This window comes from Pygocentrus nattereri, chromosome 10 (assembly GCF_015220715.1).
Source record: "Pygocentrus nattereri isolate fPygNat1 chromosome 10, fPygNat1.pri, whole genome shotgun sequence".
NCBI lineage: Eukaryota > Metazoa > Chordata > Actinopteri > Characiformes > Serrasalmidae > Pygocentrus > Pygocentrus nattereri.
In genome coordinates, this window is record NC_051220.1 from 32,013,775 (window position 1) to 32,038,220 (window position 24,446).

At 38.2% G+C, this 24,446-nt stretch overlaps 1 protein-coding gene across 8 annotated transcripts in view; it reads right to left on the bottom strand.

Annotated features, from left to right (window-relative positions):
* Positions 1–24,446, bottom strand: part of LOC108423516 (unc-79 homolog, NALCN channel complex subunit) — a 53,149-nt gene that overhangs the window by 22,703 nt on the left and 6,000 nt on the right. For 6 of the 8 annotated variants that reach the window (XM_037541941.1, XM_037541942.1, XM_017690878.2 and 3 more), the window contains 22 exons: positions 19,745–20,058; positions 18,722–18,892; positions 16,952–17,047; positions 16,715–16,770; positions 16,507–16,636; positions 16,266–16,330; positions 15,073–15,161; positions 13,492–13,532; positions 13,103–13,131; positions 10,859–11,088; positions 9,377–9,548; positions 8,661–8,891; positions 8,380–8,570; positions 7,258–7,381; positions 4,426–4,566; positions 3,738–3,953; positions 2,820–3,047; positions 2,504–2,651; positions 1,906–1,985; positions 1,658–1,806; positions 1,247–1,404; positions 429–610 (listed from right to left, as the gene is read on the bottom strand). In XM_037541941.1, the coding sequence (XP_037397838.1) occupies positions 429–610; positions 1,247–1,404; positions 1,658–1,806; positions 1,906–1,985; positions 2,504–2,651; positions 2,820–3,047; positions 3,738–3,953; positions 4,426–4,566; positions 7,258–7,381; positions 8,380–8,570; positions 8,661–8,891; positions 9,377–9,548; positions 10,859–11,088; positions 13,103–13,131; positions 13,492–13,532; positions 15,073–15,161; positions 16,266–16,330; positions 16,507–16,636; positions 16,715–16,770; positions 16,952–17,047; positions 18,722–18,892; positions 19,745–20,058 (3,241 nt within the window). Of the gene's footprint in view, positions 1–428; positions 611–1,246; positions 1,405–1,657; positions 1,807–1,905; positions 1,986–2,503; positions 2,652–2,819; positions 3,048–3,737; positions 3,954–4,425; positions 4,567–7,257; positions 7,382–8,379; positions 8,571–8,660; positions 8,892–9,376; positions 9,549–10,858; positions 11,089–13,102; positions 13,132–13,491; positions 13,533–15,072; positions 15,162–16,265; positions 16,331–16,506; positions 16,637–16,714; positions 16,771–16,951; positions 17,048–18,721; positions 18,893–19,744; positions 20,059–22,788; positions 22,873–24,446 lie in introns of all 8 variants that reach the window. The other 2 variants (XM_037541944.1, XM_037541943.1) reach the window with 2 other exon arrangements.

Below are 24,446 nucleotides of genomic sequence, written 5' to 3' on the forward strand. Positions count from 1 at the left end.
ACTGTTGTACCTTTAAGGGACCATTTACACTGTTTGTACCTTGATGAACAAATCATGCACCTGCATGGTACCTTTATTTCTAACAGTGCATCATGCTACCAAGAAGTGAGTGTTAACTGAGATATGCAAAGCCAGTCACCACAACTTTTCAAATTACTGCTAACACACAAAAAAAACTATTCTGTTATGCCAGAAAACAGACAGTAGTATCATGCTTAGTGATCGTAGGAGAGGCAGGGCCATCCTACCCTACTGCTTTGAGCCAACAGGTTTTGGCTTTGAAATTGGGTTTGGTCAGTGATAAATATGGTGTGATATACATATGGCAAATAAAAAAATAAGCTGAAAACGCAGAAGTATTCCTTTAAATAACACACAAATTCACTATTTCTATTATGTTAATGGTCAAAGTTTTTATGTGTACACACCTGCAGTGCGGGGCGTTTAATGGTGTCTAGTAGTAGCCTGGCTCTGGTGGCCACAGCAGGGTTGACGTCCTCAATGCTGGCCAGAAAGCAGCAGAAGGCATGGGCCAGCGAGTACTTCAACAGATGACTCTTAGTGACTGAGCCGATGTCCAGAAAGCGGCACAGCACTGCGACCCGCTCCACTGTAGAGATATTCACTCTTACTTCAGTTTCTAAATCAGTAAAAGGTCTTTTCAAGGTTAATATCATGAGTAACAAATCTAAAATAGCACCATAATTACACTGTAAATACAGAGGAATAATGGAGCTTAAGTTATAAGGAAAAACCCAGTACTGAAGTCAGCAAATGAGAGACTGTTCTATAATGCATCAGTAGATGGCACTGTATGAACAACTTCTGTTGAACATTCGCTCAATATCACTAATGCATTGCCACCAATGTAAAGTATATTGCTCTTCTACAGTGGTTTTCTCTATTAGTGGGATGTCCTCTTGCTTCCCATACAAGGTCACAGCTTCATTCTGCCAATCACCATAAGAGGCTCCTTTAATCCCACAATTCCTCAATGCTGTAGGAGCCAGGCTGGTAACCATGGCAACCAAAAGAGAAAATGAGCATACGTATGCACACACACACCTCATCAAGATTAGCATGACAGGGGTCTGAAGGGGAGTGCGGAAAAAGTGCAGAGCGCACTTCTACAGCAAGAAAGGCTATTTATTTTAATATCACTATTATAGTATTCATTCATGCTTGAGTCATGTAACACAATACAAATGGCTTTCAAAAATGGACTCTTGAATCAAATGTATCTAACCTGCTTCAAAGCGAATCTTCCAGTCTTTGTTGTTGAAACTGCTGTCCACCAGCATCCAAAAAATGTCCGCGCCATGGGACAGTGAGAGAGCATGGAGCAGCTGAGGCACTGCCAGAGAGGCCAGCTGGCAGAACTCAGACTTCAGCATGGACCACAGGCTGGGCACCAGAGCAGACATTACATCACACATTCACACATATACTGTCACTGGAGTTCATTTTCACTCTCTATTCAAGGCTATTTTGCATGAAATAGGTTAAATATCCTTTTTCTCATTTTTTTCCTGTAAATATTTGTCTACAATCTGTTACATTAAATGACAGTAATATAGTATCTTAATTATTGCAATACTATAAAGCTAAGCAGTAAAAACCCCAGAAAAATACAATTTATCCATCATGTCATTCATACCAGGGAATAAGCATCTTCTCCTGGATGTAAGCCAGGAATTGAGGGTGGTCTTTGCGAGCATGACAGAGACACTCCCCATGTAGACACAAAATCTTCAGACAGTTCAACATATTGAAGAGGATGTCTGGCTCCTCAAACTTGGCCATCTCCTACAGCAGGGAAGCAACATTTACCTGAATTCAGACACTAAACCAAACAGATAGTCAGTGTCACGTACAATGTAGCATATTGGAGAATGCAATATTTACCTGAAGTATGGTGTAAATAAGCCTGAGAGAAACAGGAAGCTGCTGGTAGGAGAATTTCCTGTCAGCATTATTCTTTAAAGCTGGGGGAGAGAAATTATTATAAGACAATCAAATACAATATATACAGCCATTCGTGTGGCAGCAGCAGTAATGTGTCTTTCCTTCTTTTATAAGGTTATCATTCTGGAGACAGAAGACGAGGTTTTGTTCCAACAGCGAACATATTGGCAAAAGCTTAATGACAAAACTCCCTGCACTGAGCAGTTTTTAATTATTTATAAACACTTAGTTTAAACACATCTGATTCATCAAGCCTTCAGGAATATCTGATTATGAAAATTAAAAAACTAATGCGGCATACATGTATTAAGAGCCTTATGTTCTATGTTACTACACGTATTACTGTTTGTTATTCCTTGATAAGTTTTTTTTTTTAATCTGTATTTTTTTTTAATAAGTTCGTGCAGCTTTCAAACTTTTGGCCTATAATGTACCTAACAGTATAGTATATTTTTCAGAGTTAGGTACTATGAATAGCAGAAATTACCTTAACACACTGTGTTATCTACGTTTGCTGATAGTTGTCATAGATACATACGTGGGTTGTCAGGGGAATGACTCTGGTTGCCAGGGTTGTCTGGGTTAGCTCCAGATGTGTTGTCCCCCTCCTCTGTAACGTTCTCTGTTTGCAGACAGTGCTCTACCCTGGGGAAGATGAGACTCTCCTCAAGACTGTCTGCAGGCTCCTGTTTCAAACAACATAAAATTACCAGATTCCGTCAAATGACGTTGTTTGAAGGCCAGAGAAAAACTGGGCTAACCTACAATGTCAGGAACAACAAAAGAGTCTTGACTTAGTGAAGTGCTGCAGGTTTCAGTATTCAAAACTGAAAGAAAATGTGTTTGTATCTCACCACCAGGGCTATCTCATCAGGAGGGGTAAGTCTCTGGAGGAGCTCACAGCCCAGCTGGTAGCAGAGGATGCTGGACTGGCACAGGTTGCACTCCAGAGCCTTCTCATCCTTCTGGCAAGTGTGTGAGCCACCCCAGGGAGCCTGGAACACGCTGTTAATGATGCCCACAATGTCCCTGCCCAGATTGCCCTCCAAACCCAGCATCACTCCATCATCCTGCAGCTCCATCTGCATAGAAATAAGCATGATGACATTAGATATCTACATGTTGGAGTCTCACAACAGTATCACCTACATAAACTACCTGAATTGGATTGTACTGCTTCACACCATGACTAAGAATATCTCTCATGTAGAGCTTCATTTGTGCTGGAACACAAAAATCTAGTTCCAGCATCTCCCAGATTGAATCCAACATGTGTTTTACTGGATTCAGTGCCTCATTCACATATTAAGTACATTCACGTGATAATCTGTGGAGATGTAAAAGATGTTTAAAATAGTACTTTCTACAAACAACTCAATATATTGCACCAAATGCACCACTCCTGCTGATACTAATCAGTTCTCAAAAAAAAAAGATGCTTTGTAAAGATGAAAATAACCACTGGCTTGTGACAATGATTTAGTAATTACTCATGCATCAGACAGATTATTTTATTTTGGGAAACTCATGTATGACAGAATATTAAGAACCTCAATAACACACTCGTCACACCAGCTGAGAGTTTGAACCTTTTTTTCTTTCTGTGGCCTCACCCTGCCTAATCAACCTGTCAGATCCATCATCACTCAGTGTTCTGGGATCTCAATATGACCACAGGGAATAACTGAAATGTATGGCCATGAGTGTCATACAGCTTTTATAAAACAGTAACGATATTCAGTGATAAAACACATCCCCACATTGTAAGTCACCTGTTTAAGGATGAGGTCAAACATGAGGATGAAGCAGCCCAGGTTCATGTCGTCATCATCACAGTCCAGGTCCAGAGCACAGTTGCCTGTGGCATGGCCTAGGTTTTTGAAGGGGCTACAGCGCAGGGGGCTACGGAAGGGGCTCCGGAATGGACTGGGAAACGGACTCAGAGTGTTGTGCTGCCCCCTTCTGCCAGGGTCTGACACTACACTGACCTACACAGAGGGACAAGTGTACACACTTGTACAAAACATATACATAATTTCTGTATAATCACTGCTGATGATCATAGGTTACATGTTGATTTATACTGAAAGGTTCCATATTGAACAGTTAGTTTCAGGTTTTTGAGTAGTGCTTTTGTTAAACGTCTTTAAAATATGTTTCCACACTATTTAGTGTCATAGCAAAGTGAGACTTTTTGCTCTGAGAACACAATGTTCTTTTTTCCATTCACTTATCCAGCTGCGTTTAGATAGATTACTTTATCTTGCTTGCCAATAATCAAGCCCCTTAACAAGACTATATTTAGTCTTCAGCTTGTTGTCATGACAACCAGCCTCCCTTTAGTATTGCACCCAGTAATTGAGGATACTCACTTCTGTCTTGCTCTTTATACAGCCGTGTCTAAGCACACCACAGTGTATTATTTGCATTATAACGAACCCAATCAAACGTCAATCATACCCTTCTGGCCCCTGCATTTCTCGTCAGGTCTGCAGCTTGAGCCTTCCTCTGATTGGCCAGCTCTTTTAAAGAGTTTACACCATCTGAGAACATCCCGATCAGCAACTGCAGTGGCACTACAATGTCCAGCTCTGATAGTACCTGCACACAGATGGTCAAACTTATTTACCATAATTACATTTTACCTGCGGGTACAGGGCAAACAATATAGTATGCACAAATGGCTGGTTACAAAACTGAACCAACGTAATGCATCACTCCATTTTAAATATGTGATATCCTGCTATTAAACATCTACACATCTGTGCACATGTAATAGTTTTCCTTTTCAATCATATACATGTGCTTTTTGGCCATTGGTCATAACTAATCCAAAATGGCATTATTAAGCATGAACCACTAGATAAATCTCACTGTGAACTGTAGTAACAGTGTAAAATCATGTGGTGGGAGCAGTTGGTGGCTGAACATTTGACATCAACTGAGACTCAACTGCTATCTGGGAGCTCACTGTGTTTGTCTCACGATACCACTGACCCAGATCCATACTCAGCATGGCCCATGCCTTTATATTTTCTCTCCATAATCCTCCCAAAATAGACACATGCAACATTTTGCCATGCACTAACTGAGTGTGTGAATTGTCAAAAGTGAAATCAATGCTGTGTGCTGGTGTTAATGCACAATTTTAGATTTAGACTGTAGCTGTAGCTATCTTGCTGCATGATTCTGGACTTCTGTATTTGCCCAACTGGAAAAAGTAGAAATTATTTCATGGATGTGCATGTTTTCTCATATCTCTGTGTGGGTTATTCCACAGGTCACCTCAGGTCACCAAAGGTTTATATTTATTTAAAGGTCCCATATCTCATGTGCTCATATGCCCATATGCTGGGCCTCATTAAAAAAGCAGTCGACAACAATGGGTAGGGTTAAAATGCTGTAGGCTGAATAGATAAATGTACTGTCATTGTCCAAAAAAACATAGTAGATGCCCTTTACATTACAATAGTAATATCTTAATTTCTAGAGCACTTTTCATACCTGGCTATAAGAAGAGCATTACAGTAATCAACTCTGCTTGTAACAAATGCATTAACAAGTTTTTCTGAGTTAGAACTGGCCAAACGTCAGCAACATTTATCAAATAACAAAAAGCTATTTTTGTGACTGAATTTATATGCAGGTTAAAACAGAGGTCAAAATCTAAGATTACACCCTGGAGTCGTACTTCAGGTTTAGTAAACAGAGCTAAAGAACAGAGGTTCTCATTAAGTTTTCTATTGACATGAACTAGAGATAACATACAAAGAGAAGAGCAAGGGCCCTAAAATTAAACCTTCTGGGATTTCGAATTTCTACAATTACAGACTATAGTCCGTCTGTTTTTCAGCATGCTTCATTAGTCCCCTTCTAGGCTGTTCTTAAATAGTCAGGCCCCCCACAGCAACACCACACAGCAGGTATTACTTGGGTGGTTGATCATTCTTAGCACTGCAGCCTCTGTGTCACTGCTGGGCTGAGAATAGTCCACCAACCAAAAATATCAAGCCAACATCGTCCTGTTGGCAGTGCCCTGTGACCACTGATAAAGGACTAAAGGATGACTAATACAAACTGTGCAGTAACAGCTGAGCTGCTGTCTCTGACTTTACATCTATAATGTGGACCAACAAGGTAGGAGTGTCTAATAGAGTGGACAATGAGTGGACACAGTGTTTGAAACTCTGCCAGTGCTGCTGTGTCTGACCTACTTGTACCAGTACAACAGAAAACACATCACCACATCAGTGTCACTACAGTGCTGAGAATGATCCACCATCCAAATAATAACTGCTCTGTGGTCCTGTGGGGTCCTGAGCCTGACCTTTGAGGTACAGGGTGAAAGGGGTCTAATAAATTATGCAAAAAAAACTATAGTCTGTAATTGTAGGACTGTAAAGCGCACCTACAGAGTAAGTGGACCTGATAAAATGGACAATGAGATGTACTTAAGGAAGTGTTCGGTCAGTATATGTTTTGTTTTATTTGACAATATGCAAATATTTTGATGTAAAAAAAGTATTCATAATGGCCTGTTTTTTGGTTAGTTTCCACATACGGACTGTATGAACTAGAAGTAAATGATGCATTTGTAGACAGAATTGCAGATGCTCGTGGGTAAGGTGAGGTGGTTTAATAATCCACACAGTCAAAGGGGAAAACACAGTTCACAGTGAAAGTCCAGTCCAGAAATCCAAAACACAAAGCAATCCAAGAAGGCAACAGTACCAAAGGGGCAAAACACAAATCAGAAACGGGTATACTAAACCAATGGTCGAAACACAGAATACACAGAACAATAGGTAGAAGTGAATGCTCAGTTATTGCCTAAACAATACCTCGTAAAGTTCTGAGTCCCTGCTTAAATATCCCAGTAGTAGATGAGACTCAGGTGTAAGGGTTCAATAATCAGGTGACTGAGATCGCTGATAGGTGCGAGGGGAAACCACGTGATCAGTCTGAGAATCCTGGGGGTTGAAGTCTTCTCCTATGATGGAGTCAGAGAGCACGTGATCGGTCACGTGGTCTCCCCTAGCACTCTGGGAGATGAAGTCCGTCTCCTTTGCTGAATGCGTGACATCATTTTGAATTTTAAAAATGTATACATTGTACATTAAACCGTTTTGTTTCAAGAAAGTGAAGAAGATTAAGTTTTCTGTGACACAAGACAAATTTAAAGTGAATTTGAGATCGAATTTTTCCATAGAATTCCATGACATGATCGGAGAATCCCAAAGTGAGCTGGTGTGCAAAAACCTGTATGTGCACATGTGAGTGTGCTATACTCACGTGTAGCCACAGCAAGGCTTGCTCCTGTACAGATGCAGGGTATCCTGTGAATCTACAGCTTATGAAACCAAACATCTCCTCCATGGAGAATGGTAGTGGACACAACTCTATATCAAACATCTTACTGCAGGGAGAAGAAGAAAGAAAGGTTAGTGTGAACATGGCAGGCACACCTGCTTCATATTCAAAAGTAAAAGAAGGAAACGAAGCACTTTGTTCTTATTAGGTCAAACCAACAGACATAATTAAAGCAAAAGGGATGCATAGCAAAGCTGGACAACATAACAGAAGAGGGGAACAAGGGCAGGAGACGTAGCTAAAGGGCCCTTGGATGCTAACTGCTGTCTTCTCATTAAGACTGACCTCTATAAGGCTGCTCAGAGCAGAAATAAATTCAGTGGTGCCAGAGGGAATTCAACATTTGACCTTGTTTGTACTGAGGGTCATGGCACCTAGCTGGTGCGTGTGTTGCTATGGTTACAGAGATAAATGAGGCTGGGCTCGAAGGTGCTTGAACACACTGTACCTGAGGACCACTGGGGCTACTTTAAGCCATGCTTTTAAACACCTGAGTCTTAATCATGGTTGAAAATAATTGTCCTCATTGTGATATGATAGGCAAGGAGTGGCAAAAAAAACTCCTCCGACCACTGCAATGAAACCTCAGTGTTAACTATGAAGCAAATGTGCCACTATTAACAAAAAACAGTAATTAAAAATCAGTGATTACTTGGATTGTGAGAAGCAGAAAATGCAACTAACTTCTTAGACTGAACTTTGGAGGTGTGGAAATATATCCTTTTTTAAATTGAAAGCAAGTCTCCTGAAAGGAAACTGTAATAAAGAGTAAACATACTAAATACTGAAAATGTGGATATTATTTTTAGTTGTTAAGGTCTTTGAGTCATTTTCTGTTAAATATGTTTTCTGCTTTTTTCTGACTCTGGAAAATTAATAACATTTACTTAATGTCAGCTTTGACTGGAAATTGAATACAGGCACAATCTGACTTTGTACAGTACATCTGGTGTATCGCAAAAAGTATTGTTATATTTCATTACATCCCATTTCTGACATAAATAAATAATCCAAATGAAACATTTTCAGCAGAACCCTCTATACCTAAGCACTTCCCGGAACTCTTTCAGCTGGTTGTCTGGCACTTCAGTGCGGATTGCCTCAAGCCATTCTGGCATAAAGCACTCCCACAGCGGCTGGCTGATGACGTTATAAGGGATCAAACACAGGATGCGGTTCAGTCCCTCCTTCAGCTGTGAAACTGTACTGCAGGATTTATCCCAATAGCCACCCACCTATGCACACACAGGTACACACACAAAGACTCAGTGAAGCCTGATTCTATAGCAGCTTTTTGGTCTAATAACATTATAAACTCTTCTCACCCTGGCAAACTCCACTGGCTTGGGCAGCAGGCACATGACCATGACATCAAAGCGCACATCACACACTGTTTTCAGCCACTTTGTCACAAACTGTGGCTTGAGCTTCTCCACCAGACTGCCCACCTCATCGTCCATCATGTAGGCAGTGGAGTGGAACCACTGGAAGACCATGCTGACCAGCCGGGCCAGGCTTTCTGTAGGTGTGTTTTCACTGGGGGTACACAGGCTCACCTAGGGCAGCGGAAGGGAAATGGAAGGGTGCAGGGTGTTTTGGAAATGGAAATTAATGGGATTAGCTTGATGGTTAGTGTAGCTGGGGGAGTGTATTAGCTGTGTCAGTACGGTACATGGTGGGGTTTCATAATCTTGGTTGTGGGGCAAAAGGGACAGTTGTTGTGATTTGATTGAGATGCTCTGGTAAATTAGCTGTCCTCATTAAACGGTATCTGTAGCTTTAGTAAAGTAGTAATGGCAGTGGTGGTATTATTATACAAAGAAAATGTTCACAATGTAAACTTATTAAAATGTATTATATACTATATTCACATACATACACTGACAAAGGTAATGCATCAAACACACACACACACACACACACACATATATAGATAGATAGATAGATAGATAGATAGATAGATAGATAGATAGATAGATAGATAGATAGATAGATAGATAGATAGATAGATAGATAGATAGATAGATAGATAGCCTCCTACCAAGAGCCAGATGCCAAACTGACTGAGTAGTCTCTGATCATGCTGGTCATCTTCTTTGTTGTCAAATTCCAAGTTATCCAGCGAGTGGTGGGAGGTAGAGAGGCCCATCTGACGCCGCCGGTTCATCTCGAACTCCCGCTGCTCTGCATGGATCTCTGCCTCTTTCAGCAGGCTGCCACGAAGGGAGAAAAAACAGACATGATCTAATAACACATTAAAAACCCAGGTACAGTACAGTGTCATTGACACTTCAGTTATTACACATTGACTGAACCTTACTGGCTGACTACCTGACTTTCAGTAAAAATGCTCAGCTTCAATAACTGGCATATATAGTACTGTGCAAAAGTGAGAGATCACTTTGTTGTTTATTTAATTTACAATCTAAACAGCAAATGAGTCATTCTTCAGGTTCAAAATAATTAAAAAGCAGAAAATGTACACATTTAACAGAAGAGGCTTCCAACAGTATATATACACACACACACACACACACACACACACACACACACACACACACAGATCTTCTAAGCCGCTTATCCTTCTGGGTTGGGGGGGGGCTGGGGCCTATCCCAGCAGTCATTAGGTGGAAGACAGGACACACAGGAGACTGCTTTATTACAGTCTCCATTCTTTTTGGGAGACTTGCTTTCAGTTTGTCAAAAAGATCTGCAGGGATATTTTTTCATACCTCCAAAGTTCAATCTTAGGAGCTGGTCTCCTTTTCAGCTTCTCACAATCCAAATAAATTCAATTACATAAAATTCAATTATTGACATAATACCTATAATAAATATCTCTACATGTCCAGTTTTGGTGTTCTAGTGCAAAGTTTATTCTTTTTTGTATATTTCCTTTTCTCAGTAACAGCTTTTTGATAGCTACAGCTACACATCTTTTTAGACTCATAGTGCTGTATTCTTCTTACAGTGGAAGGATGGACAGAAACACCTGTGGATTTGTTCAGATCTGAAGCAAGAGAGGAGTTAGATTTTTTTTATTGGAAATCAAAAATAAACAGTGATTTCACAGTGGTATTTATGCATAAATATATATATATATATATATATATATATATATACACAATATTGTTGTTATTTTTATTATTATTTGGTACTCTGAAGAACAACATTGAAGAATCTGTGATCAACTGTCTCATAATAATGTAAAAGATCCAACATTTAAATCAATATCCCATTTGGCCTATTATTAATTTATTAATCTTAGGGTTTATTACTTAGTACCTATGAATAATTCAGTAACTGCTATGATACCATTATGTAACATATGTAATTATGGCAGTGAATAAGTAAATATGGGCCTGCTGACAGGTCCCTAGAGTTAAGGGGTTACAATTCTAAATGTTTTTGTTTTTAAAAAGCAGCAAATAAAAAGCTATTTCAGATATCAACAATATCATGAGACTGTATTATGTTCTGTAGGGGTTTTCAGAGCCAGTGCTGGTCAGTGCAGTGTGTGTACCTGATGACGGACTCCACAGTGCAGACTAGCTCCTCAGCTCCACACTCGCGTGTGTTGATAGGCGGAGGAGACGTCTGGTACAGATGAGTCTCTGCTGAGGCCCCCACCTCACTACTGTGATGGTTGACATGGCAACGCTTGCAGTAGCGCACAGGTCGGTTGCCATGCCGACCGCAGCAGCCAGCCGAGAAGCAGGTGACGACTGCCCGCCTCACATGAGAGCTGCAGTTCTGTTGTTGAGAAAGAAAGGAGGGGTATGATTGGGGGACACAGAGAGAATGAGTAAATTAAAGAGGCAGGAAGAGGAGGGGAATCAATCACATCAAGCCACAGCAACACAGTGATTTATGTGTGATGTGTATACAGCAGTATTGTTCTCTGACAGGGAACTGTATCCCTAGAGTGTTTCACTTTTCTAAAAATAAAAAGCATGGGGATAGCAGTCCATGCTTAATCTGATCAGTCCCTAAAAGCAGGCTCCTGAGATGCAGCGCAATCTATCAAATTATCTGATATGCTCCTTTACTAGTTCCATCTGTCACAACAGCACATTACTGGCAGAAAAAGCTGTAAGAGCAAATGATCTGCAGCTTTAAGCACCTGTCTTACCTAATGAGTTTCTCATAATAAGGCTTTAATGTAACTGAACGCAAATACAGTATGTGTTTTGTCACTGGTCTATGGTGTGAGGCTGATGCTATACTACAAATTTAGGTCCCAGATTGAAAGAAATTAAGGACAGAATGATCATACAGAAGACATAGATAAAGTTATGTTCAATGTGCAGCATGTAAGAATAAAGTACCATCAACTGTACATTTACATGACCATAATGTGATTTAAACTACTTCAGAAATATTGCTTTCCACAAAGCAATTCAATTCGTTCTGCTTCTGGTGCTCATAGAGTTTGTATGCAAACGCAAACTAAAGTAGAATCAAAGCCACACACTTTTTTAGATGAGAAAACTGGCATGAGTCCATGTGAAAGTCAAAAGAGCGTTCTGCACAATGACAAAGCCTATTTAAACGATTGTGGATTAAAAAGGGGCAAAACACTAAGCTTCAGGACAGCTGTCTCGTGTAAAAACGCTATGTGGCTATTCAGCCAGGCAGAGTACCTGAGATTACCACCCCTCGCTCACTGATTCACTGTGGAAATGTGGGGACGACCCTCTAGTCATAGGGGGCATTCCAGGACAAACTTTATTATTCCCTTCTATTTCCATTATGATGAAGGATGATGTATGCAAGATCAAGATCAAAATGCAATCTTAAAAAGCAAGGGCAGTTTTTCAAAGATTCTGAAAGCTCTGAATGGATTTTTTTCAAGGCTTTTTTTCCTTTGGGTCATTAGCTTTTAGAGGAACTTATGACTTAAATTTTACACTAAGGAAATTTGAGGATTTATTTTTGGAACAAAAAGGTTCCTGTGCCTATAAAGTGGTAACTTTGAAGAGGATTAGTTTTAAATGTAAGCTAACCCTTTAATGTCCAGGGCCCCAAAGTTTTATTACCCACTTCTATAACTTAAGAACAGCTGAGACAGTTTGCACCTTGTCCCTGTAGTTACTGGATAATAAGACAGTATGCAATAAGCCTGGGATTTTAAGGGGTTAATATAATAAAACCTTTTCCAATTAATTCTGGAGGTTTAGTCCAATCATTGACATTTTCACAGTGTAAAAGGTATCTGTCATTTTCCAATTAAGAAAATAAAAAAATTGAGATACAAGGTTTTGTACTAATAATGATTCATAAAAGTGATGTGTTTGATACCTGCATAGAAAAAGTGTCACTCCCACTGAAATGTCAGATCAATTTAATTCATTCAACAGAATATGCATTTACAACTGTACTGGGTTTCAACAGTCCCTATCAGTCTACATGGTAATGCACCAGAATAAGCTTCACTAGACCTAAATATGGATGCAGGTGTGAAAAGGTGAGCTGATTATGCCCGTTTCAGATGAGATACAGACTGCCATGGCAACCACCATGCAAGCACACACAGAATCACAAGTACAACAATGGCCAGTGTAAATCCAGGGTGTGTAAGTTGAAAACAATTGCAAGGGAACAATCACAAGTCCAGTAAAAGTACATAAGTGAAAAGATGAAGTATGACTAAAAGAACAGATTAGATCCCCCATGCTCAAAGATGTGATGTCCCACCGACTACATGAGCATATACTCCAAAACACACACATTACCAGACATCAAACACGTACTAACAAGATCTTACCTTCTTCTGACATATAGCCGATATTTCAGCTGTTAGGGTGAAACCACAAAATCGCACAATCAAGAAACATGAACACTCAAGCAAGGCAAGCAAATCACCCAATAAGCAAATGACCCATTTTTATCTAAGTAGGAACATGTTGCTACCTCATGCTACCTCAGATTTGAAACATCCCCAACGGTAAACACACTATATTTATATTATTTATAAGGAAAAGTGAGCAGGAGGTTCATAAATAAATATAGCTTTACTGTCCATCATCCCACTTGCAAACATCCAATTATTTATATCTAACCAGATCTTCATATGTGCGGGTAGGTGGTGGGTGTGCGTCCTCGTGAGTGTGACTAAGCACGTGTATGCAGTACATGTTGACTAGTACTGCTGACCTTGAGGTAAGAGCACATCAACAAGCCACTCAGCATGGTCTCTGCAGAGGCACAACATAAGAAAACATCACTTAAGAAAGAAAGAATACCTACAGTAATGCACAAAACTGAGAGACTACTCTTTCATTTATTTTATTACCTGTCCAAATGGCCATTAAGTACTCAGTTAATTACTTATAAATTACTCATTTTTCAGTGTCAGAAAAAAAATCTGAAAGCACATATTCAACAGAAAATTACACTAACACCTTCAACACTAAGTATAATATCAAATCTATCAGTATTTAATTTGTTCACTCTTTACTTTTATGCGTTCTACTGTGACTTTAACTCTTCCATCTCTCCAGTCTTTAGACCAACGTTACATCTGATTCTTCCAGCTGCCCCTCCTTCAAAATGACACTAACATTCACACAAGCAACTACCCAATCTCACCTTAACTGCCTTGCACATTTCTTTTTAAAATAGCTAAAAGAGACATTTCTGCAGAGATTAGAGATAAATAATCCACTTGCATAGGTGGAGAATGAGTAAGGAAAAACTACAAGAAAAATATGTAATAATAATTAAAAAGTGGGTACCCAAACTGGGGTTGAATACAGACAAAATGGGACTCTTGACAACTATGCAAGGCCTGGTAGACCACCAAAAATGTCCTCATCAGATAAACAGTACTTAAAACTTTAATCTTTGAGAGAGAGGAGAAAATGAAGCTCCACTCTTGCTTAAGATCTGAAAAAACCCGTGTCCATCCTTCCACTGTGAGAAGACAACTTGACACTATGAGTCTGAAAGGTAGCTGTCAAAAAGCTATTACAGAGAGAAGAACAAAAAAAGTCAAGATGTGTAGTTTTATGGACTGAGGAATCTAAATTTGTTATTGGGAATGTGAGAAGCAGAACACGCAACCAACTTCTTAGACTTCAACTTTGGAGGAGAGGAAAAATACCCCTGCAAATTCCTTTGAAAAACTGAAAAAAGCAGAAGGTGGAGGCAGAAAATACTGAAAAAAACACATATATTTAGTTGCTGAGGCTTCTGAGCAATTTTCTGTTGCATATATAATTTTCTACTTTTTCCTAAACATGAAAATGAATAACTTGTACTTAATGGCCTTTTTGTCTGAAAATTAAAGAAACAAAACATTTGATGTTTGCACAGCACTTCATTTTTTAACAACATCTTTTTTAGCTCCCCTGTAACGTTACCATTTTGAATACATGAGATTTTGTTGCGACAGTGACAATATTCATAGAGACAAGATCTATCCCTCTCACAGTCTTGACCCAAAGGCCAATATTGACAAATACAAACTGGCAGAAGCTTTACCAACTCCCTACTGCATCTCACTCTGAGAATTACAGACAGCTCGTTCAACAGAGCTACAAGTCATATAGGAGATCAAATCATATGAAAGGCAAGATTAAGCAACAGAGAGGAACTCACAGCTCTGTTTCACAACGATAATAACATTACAGACTCTTGGGGAAAAGGGGATAATATAACCATGGCAACTACTCACATGAACAAACAGAACAGTCAGACACTTGTGCCTATGTGTGTTGATGCAGTAAGACCTACCCAGCAATCCTCTGACTACATTCCTCACAGATATAGAGAGGAGGGGGCTTGTCTCCCAGGGCAACCGAGAGAGTAGGGTCGATGCACATCTGAGGAGAAGACAGTAGGCATGTTGAAGGACACCAGAGCCACATTATTACAATAACTGTCAGCCAAATTAGACAATATTAATGAGAGGAAGTGACCGTCAGCAACATGCACTTTGGATCCTATCTGCTATGCATATCATCACTGTCATATAAAAATCTTATGCTTTTTCTGCTTTATTGTTTAGATTTTTTTCCACCTTTAGTAAACACCAGATGTCCCTTACATATTTGTATTGTGAATGAAATATTACATTGATGTATATTAACATTAATAATGCTTTTGTTTGACTTTGAATTCTCCTGTGTAGTTACCATCTGCTTTTCAGATTCTGGGGCATGTTTTGCATTTGCACATAAGGCAAGATTAACTGACATATTTGCCCGTATAAATACAAAATATATTGTTATATGTTGTTAAGAACATAATGTAATATATATTTTCAACACCTTACAAGAAACAACTGTAATGCCTTTATTGTAATATGTTTTAAATACATTACCTTTTTGTAAGTGTGAATTATTTGCGACTGGTCAAAACAGATCAATACATTGCCAGCATATATTCCATTCAAGAAATATGTCAGCCCTAAAATGCCTGCACTGTTTAATGAGAAGTTAAGAGTCAGTGGTTAGGCTATAGCTTCTAAAACAAAGTCCAGTAATTTACAGTGCTCTTCCACACATGCATCCACTCCATCCTCCGGCAGCACAGGGTCATCTCTCCCCATTAAGCTCCTCCACCTCCAACCCATAAAGCACCGTCCCCTACCAGGCCTGTAGTAATTGAAATGCGGCACCTGTCTGTTCCTGTTCTGCTTCTCAGCTCTGAGTGCAAGCTGAGCCAATACTGACAGAGCAGCACAAATGGCCACAGACATTATCGGGTAGTGTGTGTGTGTGTGTGTGTGTGTGTGTGTGTGTGTGTGTGTGTGTGTGTGTGTGTGTGTGTGTGTGTGTGTATGCCAGACAGTTTGTATGTGTGAGTGTATGTGTCTTAGGCCTTATCATAGTGGGAAATGGAAGGCTCATTTCAAAGTTTAGTATGCAAACATAAGACAGTCAAATCACATTAACCCATATTCAGTAAAAAGCTTTATACTTTACCTTTACTGCAGGTTTATTAATAGAATTCTGACATTCAATATGTTGGCAGTGGATGGGATTCCAGGCTATTAAAAGTGAACAGAAAAAATAAAATATTTGAATGAAGAGATTAATGACAAATGTGGCAAAATCAAATAATGTCAATTAAGATTAGAAAATTTGAAATTAGAAAAGACAAAGAGAGAAAATAAAATAGACCTTTGCTTTTTTACAGCTCTTGTATTTAAGGAGATTGACTCACCTGTGTACTGTAGCCCCCTGTATTCACTAATCGCACCTGGAGGCTTCAGGTTAGGCCAGTAATGGAAGAGCATTTGAACTGCAGGTGGCTTTACTTGGGACGGCCCATATGATATCACATAAAGAAGGTCCTGAACAACAAAAGAATCATTCATAAAAGGACTTTCCCAAAGCAGCTCCTAAAAGATAATAAGATGCTAAATCCTTACCTTCCACACCTCTTGCTTATACTTCATCAGGCACTCCAAAAGCTGACAGTGGTACACTAAAAACAGAATAAAAAATGACAGTTCTTGCATACTGTAAGTGGTACATCTATGTTTTTTGGTCATTATAATTTAAAGTGAAAGTTATATTGATGCTCATGTGAGTTATGTCTAATTAATATTCTCTCCAGAAAGAAGGGAGACAATGGTCTTTTCTTACAAATGGGAGAACATGTTTACCTGGGTTGGAGGTATACTGCATAGCAATCATCAGCATAGAGGAAGCGGAGAGATTGACATATGCTGGAACTCCTCCTTCTCTACGAGTTGAACCCACTTAAAAAAAGAAAGAAAAGAAACAAAAAGCAGAAGGCACTACTGTATTTCAAAAACCAATATGTATATATACTACTATTAAAAAATTTGAATAATTTGTCATATTAGTAATTGTTATTCATCTAATAACATATACAGTGTAGATTGAAATACTGTATTATTAAACTGAAACCAAAACATATATCACTGGTTTATTCACAGCCTAAAGTAAGTTAGAACATGCTACCAAATCATAATTTTACCAAATAATAAAATGTAATTATCTATTTAAAGTAATTTCTTATCACAAAATTACTACTAACAGCAATTTTATCAACAACATTTGGTCACTGCTTTTCAAATATGAGGCATTTAGGATATTCATTTTATTGTACATATATTCTCGTTGCTATAAAGCTATTATAATGAAATCATCTACAGCTCCATTCCTACATACTGTTTGAAAATTGAAAGAAATAGAATACTAACACATTCATTTTATAAATATATCTGCAACAAAACTGGCTTTATATTATTGAAAACACGGATTCCACTGAACCTTTGAACAGCAGTGTAAATATATCAAATGTATAATATGTAACATTTGGATTTTTAAAAATATAGTGTAATATGGGTATATAACATTGATCCAGTGCACATGCATGTAACAGGATTTTGTCTTGTCTTATAGCTTGATGACGCTTTTCTTTGAATTGAAATGATTACACTTCCAAATGATTCAATTGAAAGTGTAATGTTTATAACTGTCAACAGCATATTCGAAGTTAGAGCTGTGAGGACATTATGTTCCTGGTGTTCTGTTCTATTTGGCTTTTCCACTAATTCTGATGTGAAAAAGTAGTCTTGGCTACTGAAGACGATCTCAGATCTTTGAAATTCCCCAGTCTGTCAGAAAGCCTTGTTCTATTTTAAAGTAATGAAGACCAAACATTGTATACAATGCACAAGGGGTGTCAGACTCATGTCCTGGAGGGCAACAGCACTGCAAAGTTTAGCATTCCACTTCTTTTAACAGTCCTGATTCAACTCAACAGTGAACTAGCAACACTAATTGAGATGAATTCAGAGTGGTTAAGGAGGGAAAACCATGTGGCCCTCCAGAACCAGAATATGACACCGCTGCCGTATACACTGATGGAAAAGTTGTGGTCATTAAAGCTTTACTCTACATTGCCACTACAGTGAATGAAATAGCATTCCAAATGGGCTTGATTGAGAATATTTACAAGAGCCCCACATCAGTTGAATATATTATATCAAAACAATTACTGCCAAAAGAAGGTAAACTAAAAGGCAAATTGTGTTTTATATTATTCACATGGAACCAGCAGCACATTTGAATTAAATACATTCAAAACAATATTTTTTTCATCACCATTATTTATGCACTACTATTACTAATTCTAACTATTATTGCAGTTACACATGAAAAAAAATTGCTTTGAATGTATTTAATTCAAATGCATACATCAGTTGAAAATATTATATCAGCACAATAATTATTGCCAAAGGAAAGTTATCTAAAAGGCAAAATTTTATTCATGTGGAACCGATGTACACATTGGAATCAAATACATTCAAAGCAATATTTCATGTACAACTGCTATAATAAGTGTGTATAATATTGCATGATCACAGTGATACATCTCTTGTAAATAATATCAACATACTCACATATAGCCATTGGGAGGAAGGAGGTGCTCAGGTATTCTATGATGTCTTTGTGTAGGAAGGGAGGAAAGGTGGCTAAAGTGGAGATCATAGTATAGGGCAAAGTGCTGAGAATATCATCGCTGAGAAACGGTAGCAGGCAAGTTGTCGTGTAAAATATGGCCTGTCCCAGATCTGTAAGGAAAAAGAGGAAAAGCAAAGACACAAAGAAAGAAACTAATGTAACATTTCCTACCTCACACATGGAAATTTCTGAAGCAAAAAAAAAAATCACAGGCTTCTAAATTTTTTTATGCAATACATTGTTAAAAGCTGTCCAAAATGATTTATATTGTTTGTATCAAACAGCACCAGGGTGACTCCACTGTATATGTAGCTGTCAGCCTAGATAACCTGTGTGTCTCATGAATAACAAGCATAAGAAATGAAAAAGAAAATCTAGGGGTTACTAGAGGTTACTTAAAGGACAACTTGTTAGGATCACAGCCTTCAGCAGATTACACAGAGTGGCTTTAAAGTTTTAGCGTCTTTTTCAACTGATGAAATATTTATGAATGAAAAAAACAGAGGGCCAACAGGTGGACAGACACATTCAGCAACACTTCAGGAGGTCAAAGGAGCTTTTGAAATGGCTAACTTTGCAGAATGACTATGTAAGGTAAGTTCATGAATGATTTATTGCTATCAAATTCATTTTTGTCACTATTAAACTTATGGAACATAACCGTGAATATTTGTCACTGTATTTTACTACATTGTAGAACTGAAATTCAACCCCACAAATGCCAAAGACCTGACAGCAGGTCCAGGCTTCCACTCTTTACTCCTAAAACTTATAAATAATTATGCTACTTTGCAATGTTTTCTATGTGGTCAGGGAATAAAAAGTGCTACGATGTAACTGCCTGAGATTTTAAGGGGTTAATTTACTGTATTCCAATACTCTGATCAGCCTTTTGGCCCTTTCACCTCATTAGGTGGGATGGAACAAACGGTCACAAGAAATCTGATGGCATCATCACTCACCGTGCTGACCATGCTGCAGCAGGGGCACCAGGTCAAGCAAGGTGACGAGGGTGGCATAAAGCCCCTGATAGTCCAGAGAGGGGTACTCTGAGAGCTGAGCGTCCCGACTCTGCTGGGTGGCCCCCCCACGGTCGGCCGGGGCGTCCCGCAGAACGCTGTAAAGGAGGGAGCGAGTAACTGTAGGGTTGATGGAACTGACTTGTGGTCTTAGAGATGGGGTGAGTGGGAATGGCACAGGAAAAAGACACATGGTCATGGGCACGGCCAAATTGGAAGCTTCCTGGCTCTCCTTCCTGCCTGTACGGGACAGGATGCTGCTCCGGGGGAGAGGGGAACAGGGGAAAAAAAGAGACAACAAAGACACAAAGAAACAGCACATTACATTGAAATGGTTCTACAGAGACAGTGTAAGTAGAAAAGAACCAAACCCAGATAAAACCCACATAGGATGCAGTGTCTCTACTCTCGTCTTAGTAAGAATGTGCACTTTCTTTTTGTTATAATATTACCTTTTTTATTCTTTTTGTTTGAATGAGTTTATTCGAAAGCAAAAAGGTATAAACAGAAGCTTGCAAAGAACTGCAATGATCACTGCATCTCATGCGTATCTGGTGACAAGGAGCAAAAATACAAAAAAAATGGCATGTTTTCAGTGGCAGCCCCGTACTTCTCCAGAGGAAAAGCTCTTATAAACACTGCACCCTCTCATTAAATCAACTGCGGGGCAGCTATGCAAGTCAAATCAGATAGGAGGCCAAATAACCATGCTTTGATCAAGAAAAACAAAAGAAGGAATGGCAGGGGCTGTCAAAGATGAGAGCAATTTTTAATTGGTTTGGGCACAATACAGAGATGACACTTCTGAAACATGCTTTAGCCAGTAATAAACATGTGTGTGAGGTTAGACTAAAAGCTCCTTGGTCACAACACATGTTTATTGCATCATAAAAAATAATGTCAGTATGTAAATACATTATGATACTGTCTCAGTATCATTGGGGAAGAGAAATAATGAGATCCAACAGGCATATGGATTTCAGTTCTAAAATAAATGTAACTAATCTACGGTTGGGGAAGAAACTGTAATGGAAAAGGAATAAGGTTGCTTCAAACGGGATGGCTGGCAGCATTATGCTTGTGAACTAATGGGGGATGGACATTTGTGTTTGCTGTCTCCTGGGAGTACTTTTTTCCCTAATTCTCTGAAGAAAAACGGCAGCAGTATTTCATTGGGCTATGATGGGCTTGAGAGCATTTGGAAGAGAAACACTTGGTCTTTGGATGTACGTTACATAAAAAAAAACAATATGATGTTTCATTGTTCAAGCTATAAGCTATCTATAAACATGTATGCACAGCATTGGCAGTATTAGACAATGACATTTCTACTACTCAGTAAGTAAACAGTGGTGCTGAACTGCATAAAATTATACTCTTTAAGATTGTAGCCCTGCTATGTTTTTAAATAAACCCATTCTGAATGGACAGGAGGAATGTAAACTATAGTAAACAATGCTAAATCTTACAGAGTATAATTTTAAGTCACTGTCCTAACTGAGCTGAGCACTTATTTTCATCATCAGTCATAATAATTATATTTACTACACAAACACTAAAACATAAAGACACAAACTGATCCACAGACACACAAACAACCACATATCCTTTCCTCAACGAGCTGATGCTATCATACATGTGTAAATATTTATAATTCAAGACTCCATGGATGAGTGAGTAACTGACTAAATGTGCATGTTTGATATAAATAATAAACCAGCCATTGTAGACATGATATACAATACCGTGCAAAAGTTGGAGACCACCTCTCATTTATTAAATGTTCAATGTCAAAACAAGCATTAAGTACAAGTGATTCTTTTTCAGGATAGATTTCTGAGGAAAATCACTTGCATAAGAAAGAGGAAAGTAAAAGGAAATTAAGTAAAGAAAAACAGAAGTTTCCTAAAAGTAAGTTAAAAAACATTATTAAAAGAGAGATGTAGAGAAATTGTACTCCTAATAACCACACAAGATCTAGCAAACCACCAACATTGTCACTATCAGATAAATATAACTTACAAGTATTCATTCTCTGATAGATAAGAAGAAAATCAAACTCCACTCTTGCTTCAGATCTGAAGCAATTAGCTGAGATGGCAACCCAATGCTGTGGGCATGACAAGATGTAGCTGTCAAGAAAGGATTACTAAGAAAAATAAACAGACAAAAAATAATTTTTCCAAATCAAATAAAGAAGCTGTTGGTGTTCTTAAAATAATGCATGGAGTCAAGACCTCAACATAACTGAACATGTTTGGAATTACTTGGATTATGAGAAGCAGAAGATGCAACCGACTTCTAAGACTGAACTTGGAGGTGTGGAAAATATATTACTGCAGATTTCTTTGAAAAATTTAAAGTGAGTCTCCAGAAAACATTAGAGGGTATAATAAAGGCAAACGGTGGACTGAACGTATATTTAGTCGGTGAGGCTTTGGTGTAATTTTCTGCTTTTATCATGCAAAAAATTTACTTCAACATAATGCCATTTTGATTGAACTTTAAATAAATAAAGGTTGGTCTTGGACTTCTGCACAGTACTGTATTTTATATTATCATATATTATATTATCAAACATTTCCCAAATTCTGAAGATGAAGTGATGAAACATGCCTTGCAATCAATGGTGCAGCAAAATATTACAATTTCAAAATAACCCAAGGTTTCAGTCTGTAACATACATAATAAATGAAAGGAATTTAATATATACAGAATTAGAGTTAAAGTAATTATGTTTTTGGCTCACTCATGCAGAGAGTTTGATTTATTTATTTATGATTAAATGAGTTAAGTTAAACATCTATCTAGCTAAGAGTACATAAACTTTCCCACAATTCTTCACAGTTATATACTTTTCTTGCCCTTCCATACTACATGTCATTATTGCCCTGTAGCAGTCCCTGCTGAAGCAATAGAGAACTGTGTCCATGTATCAAATATCCATTTGGCTGCTCCATCCTCTGTCTGATATTCCCTCTATGAACCTGACATATGCTGTGTCCCTGCCGTCCTGCTTTCAAGCTCTGCTGCTCTCACTCTTTACCCCAGGCACTCTGTAAAACAGGTGTCTGAAAAAACAAGCAAAAAGAAGAGCAGGAAGCATTTCAAACTGGTTACTTTCCTCTTTCTGAAGAGCACACTGAGAAATGTAAAGCAATAAAGTGCTTGACTCAAATATGAACATTCGTTCATTTCCGCATGAATGACATATAACACAATTAACAAAATTAATATAAAATGAAAGACAAAATTGTGTTGCACTGAATATATTTTATGTGGAAATTATGCATACATTTAAATCAAGTAAACTGAATGTATCACTTTTTTTCAGTGTGACTTATGTTAATTCATTTACAGAATCTGTTTTAAATAATATTTGGAGCTCTCTGTTATTAGACTGACTGCATAGGGTCATATAAGTCTACCATCCCTGTTTACATGCAGAACTTTTGTTTTCATCACTGCTTCCATTATCATATCTGAACTGAACATCACTGTAATGGCTGCTTTGTACTATCAGGGGGAAATGAAAGCCATTTGAAATATCTAGAGAATAATTAATATCAGAAATTATCACCCTAATGCATTTGCTGTCAAATCAATAAATATTTAATATTGCAGTTAAATAAGATTAAGGAAGACAAGCGTGTCTGTTTTGGAAGTTCTATCGGCATAACACTGAATGCAGACTTGAAAGAACTGTAAAGCAGTAAACAAATGCATACTGCTTTTTAATGGCCAGGGGCTAAAAGACAGTGCTACTGAATGAATTAAAGTACAAAGTAACTGAAATCTGAAGAGGCATGTCCTATGGGCCAACTGCTCCACTGGAGTCTCACTAACCAGGATCAAATTTGCATTCACTAGCTTATCTAGCATGTTTTTCTGATTTATTGTCTAGTATAATTCATTTTTAAAGGGCTCATATCATTAAAAGCTGTAATTTCCTCACTTTATTAAACAAGAGAGTTTGATGTGCTCAAGTTTCAAAATGTACCAAAAACGTACCCAGTCCACATGATCCATGTTTTCATTCATTCAATGCATTTCAGTGTATTTATATATGACTTTTCAGCCTACAACACATTACACACATCCAGGTTGAAGTTATAAAGAGTGTTTTCACTCAGATACCTTTTTAAATGAGGCACAAAAAAGGGCAGCTAATCAGAGGAATTTTATGTACCATTGTTAAAGGTAAATGAACAGAAACAGCCTGTTATTTTTTTATTAAAATGACAAAACTACAACCCCAATTCCAATTAAGTTGGGACGTTGTGTAAAACAGAAATACAAACAGAATACAATGATTTGCAAATCCTTTCCAACCTAAATTCAATTGAATACACTACAAAGACAAGATATTTAATGTTCAAACTGATAAACTTTATTGTTTTTTGCAAATATTCACTCATTTTCAATTTGATGCCTGCAACACATTCCAAAGAAGTTGGGACAGGGGCATGTTTACCACTATGTTACATCATCTCTCCTTTTAACAACACTCAATAAGCGTTTGGGATCTGAAGACACTAATTGTTGAAGTTTTGTAGGTGGAATTCTTTCCCATTCTTGCTTGATGTACAACTTCAGTTGCTCAACAGTCGGGGGACTCAGTTGTCGTATTTTGCACTTTATAATG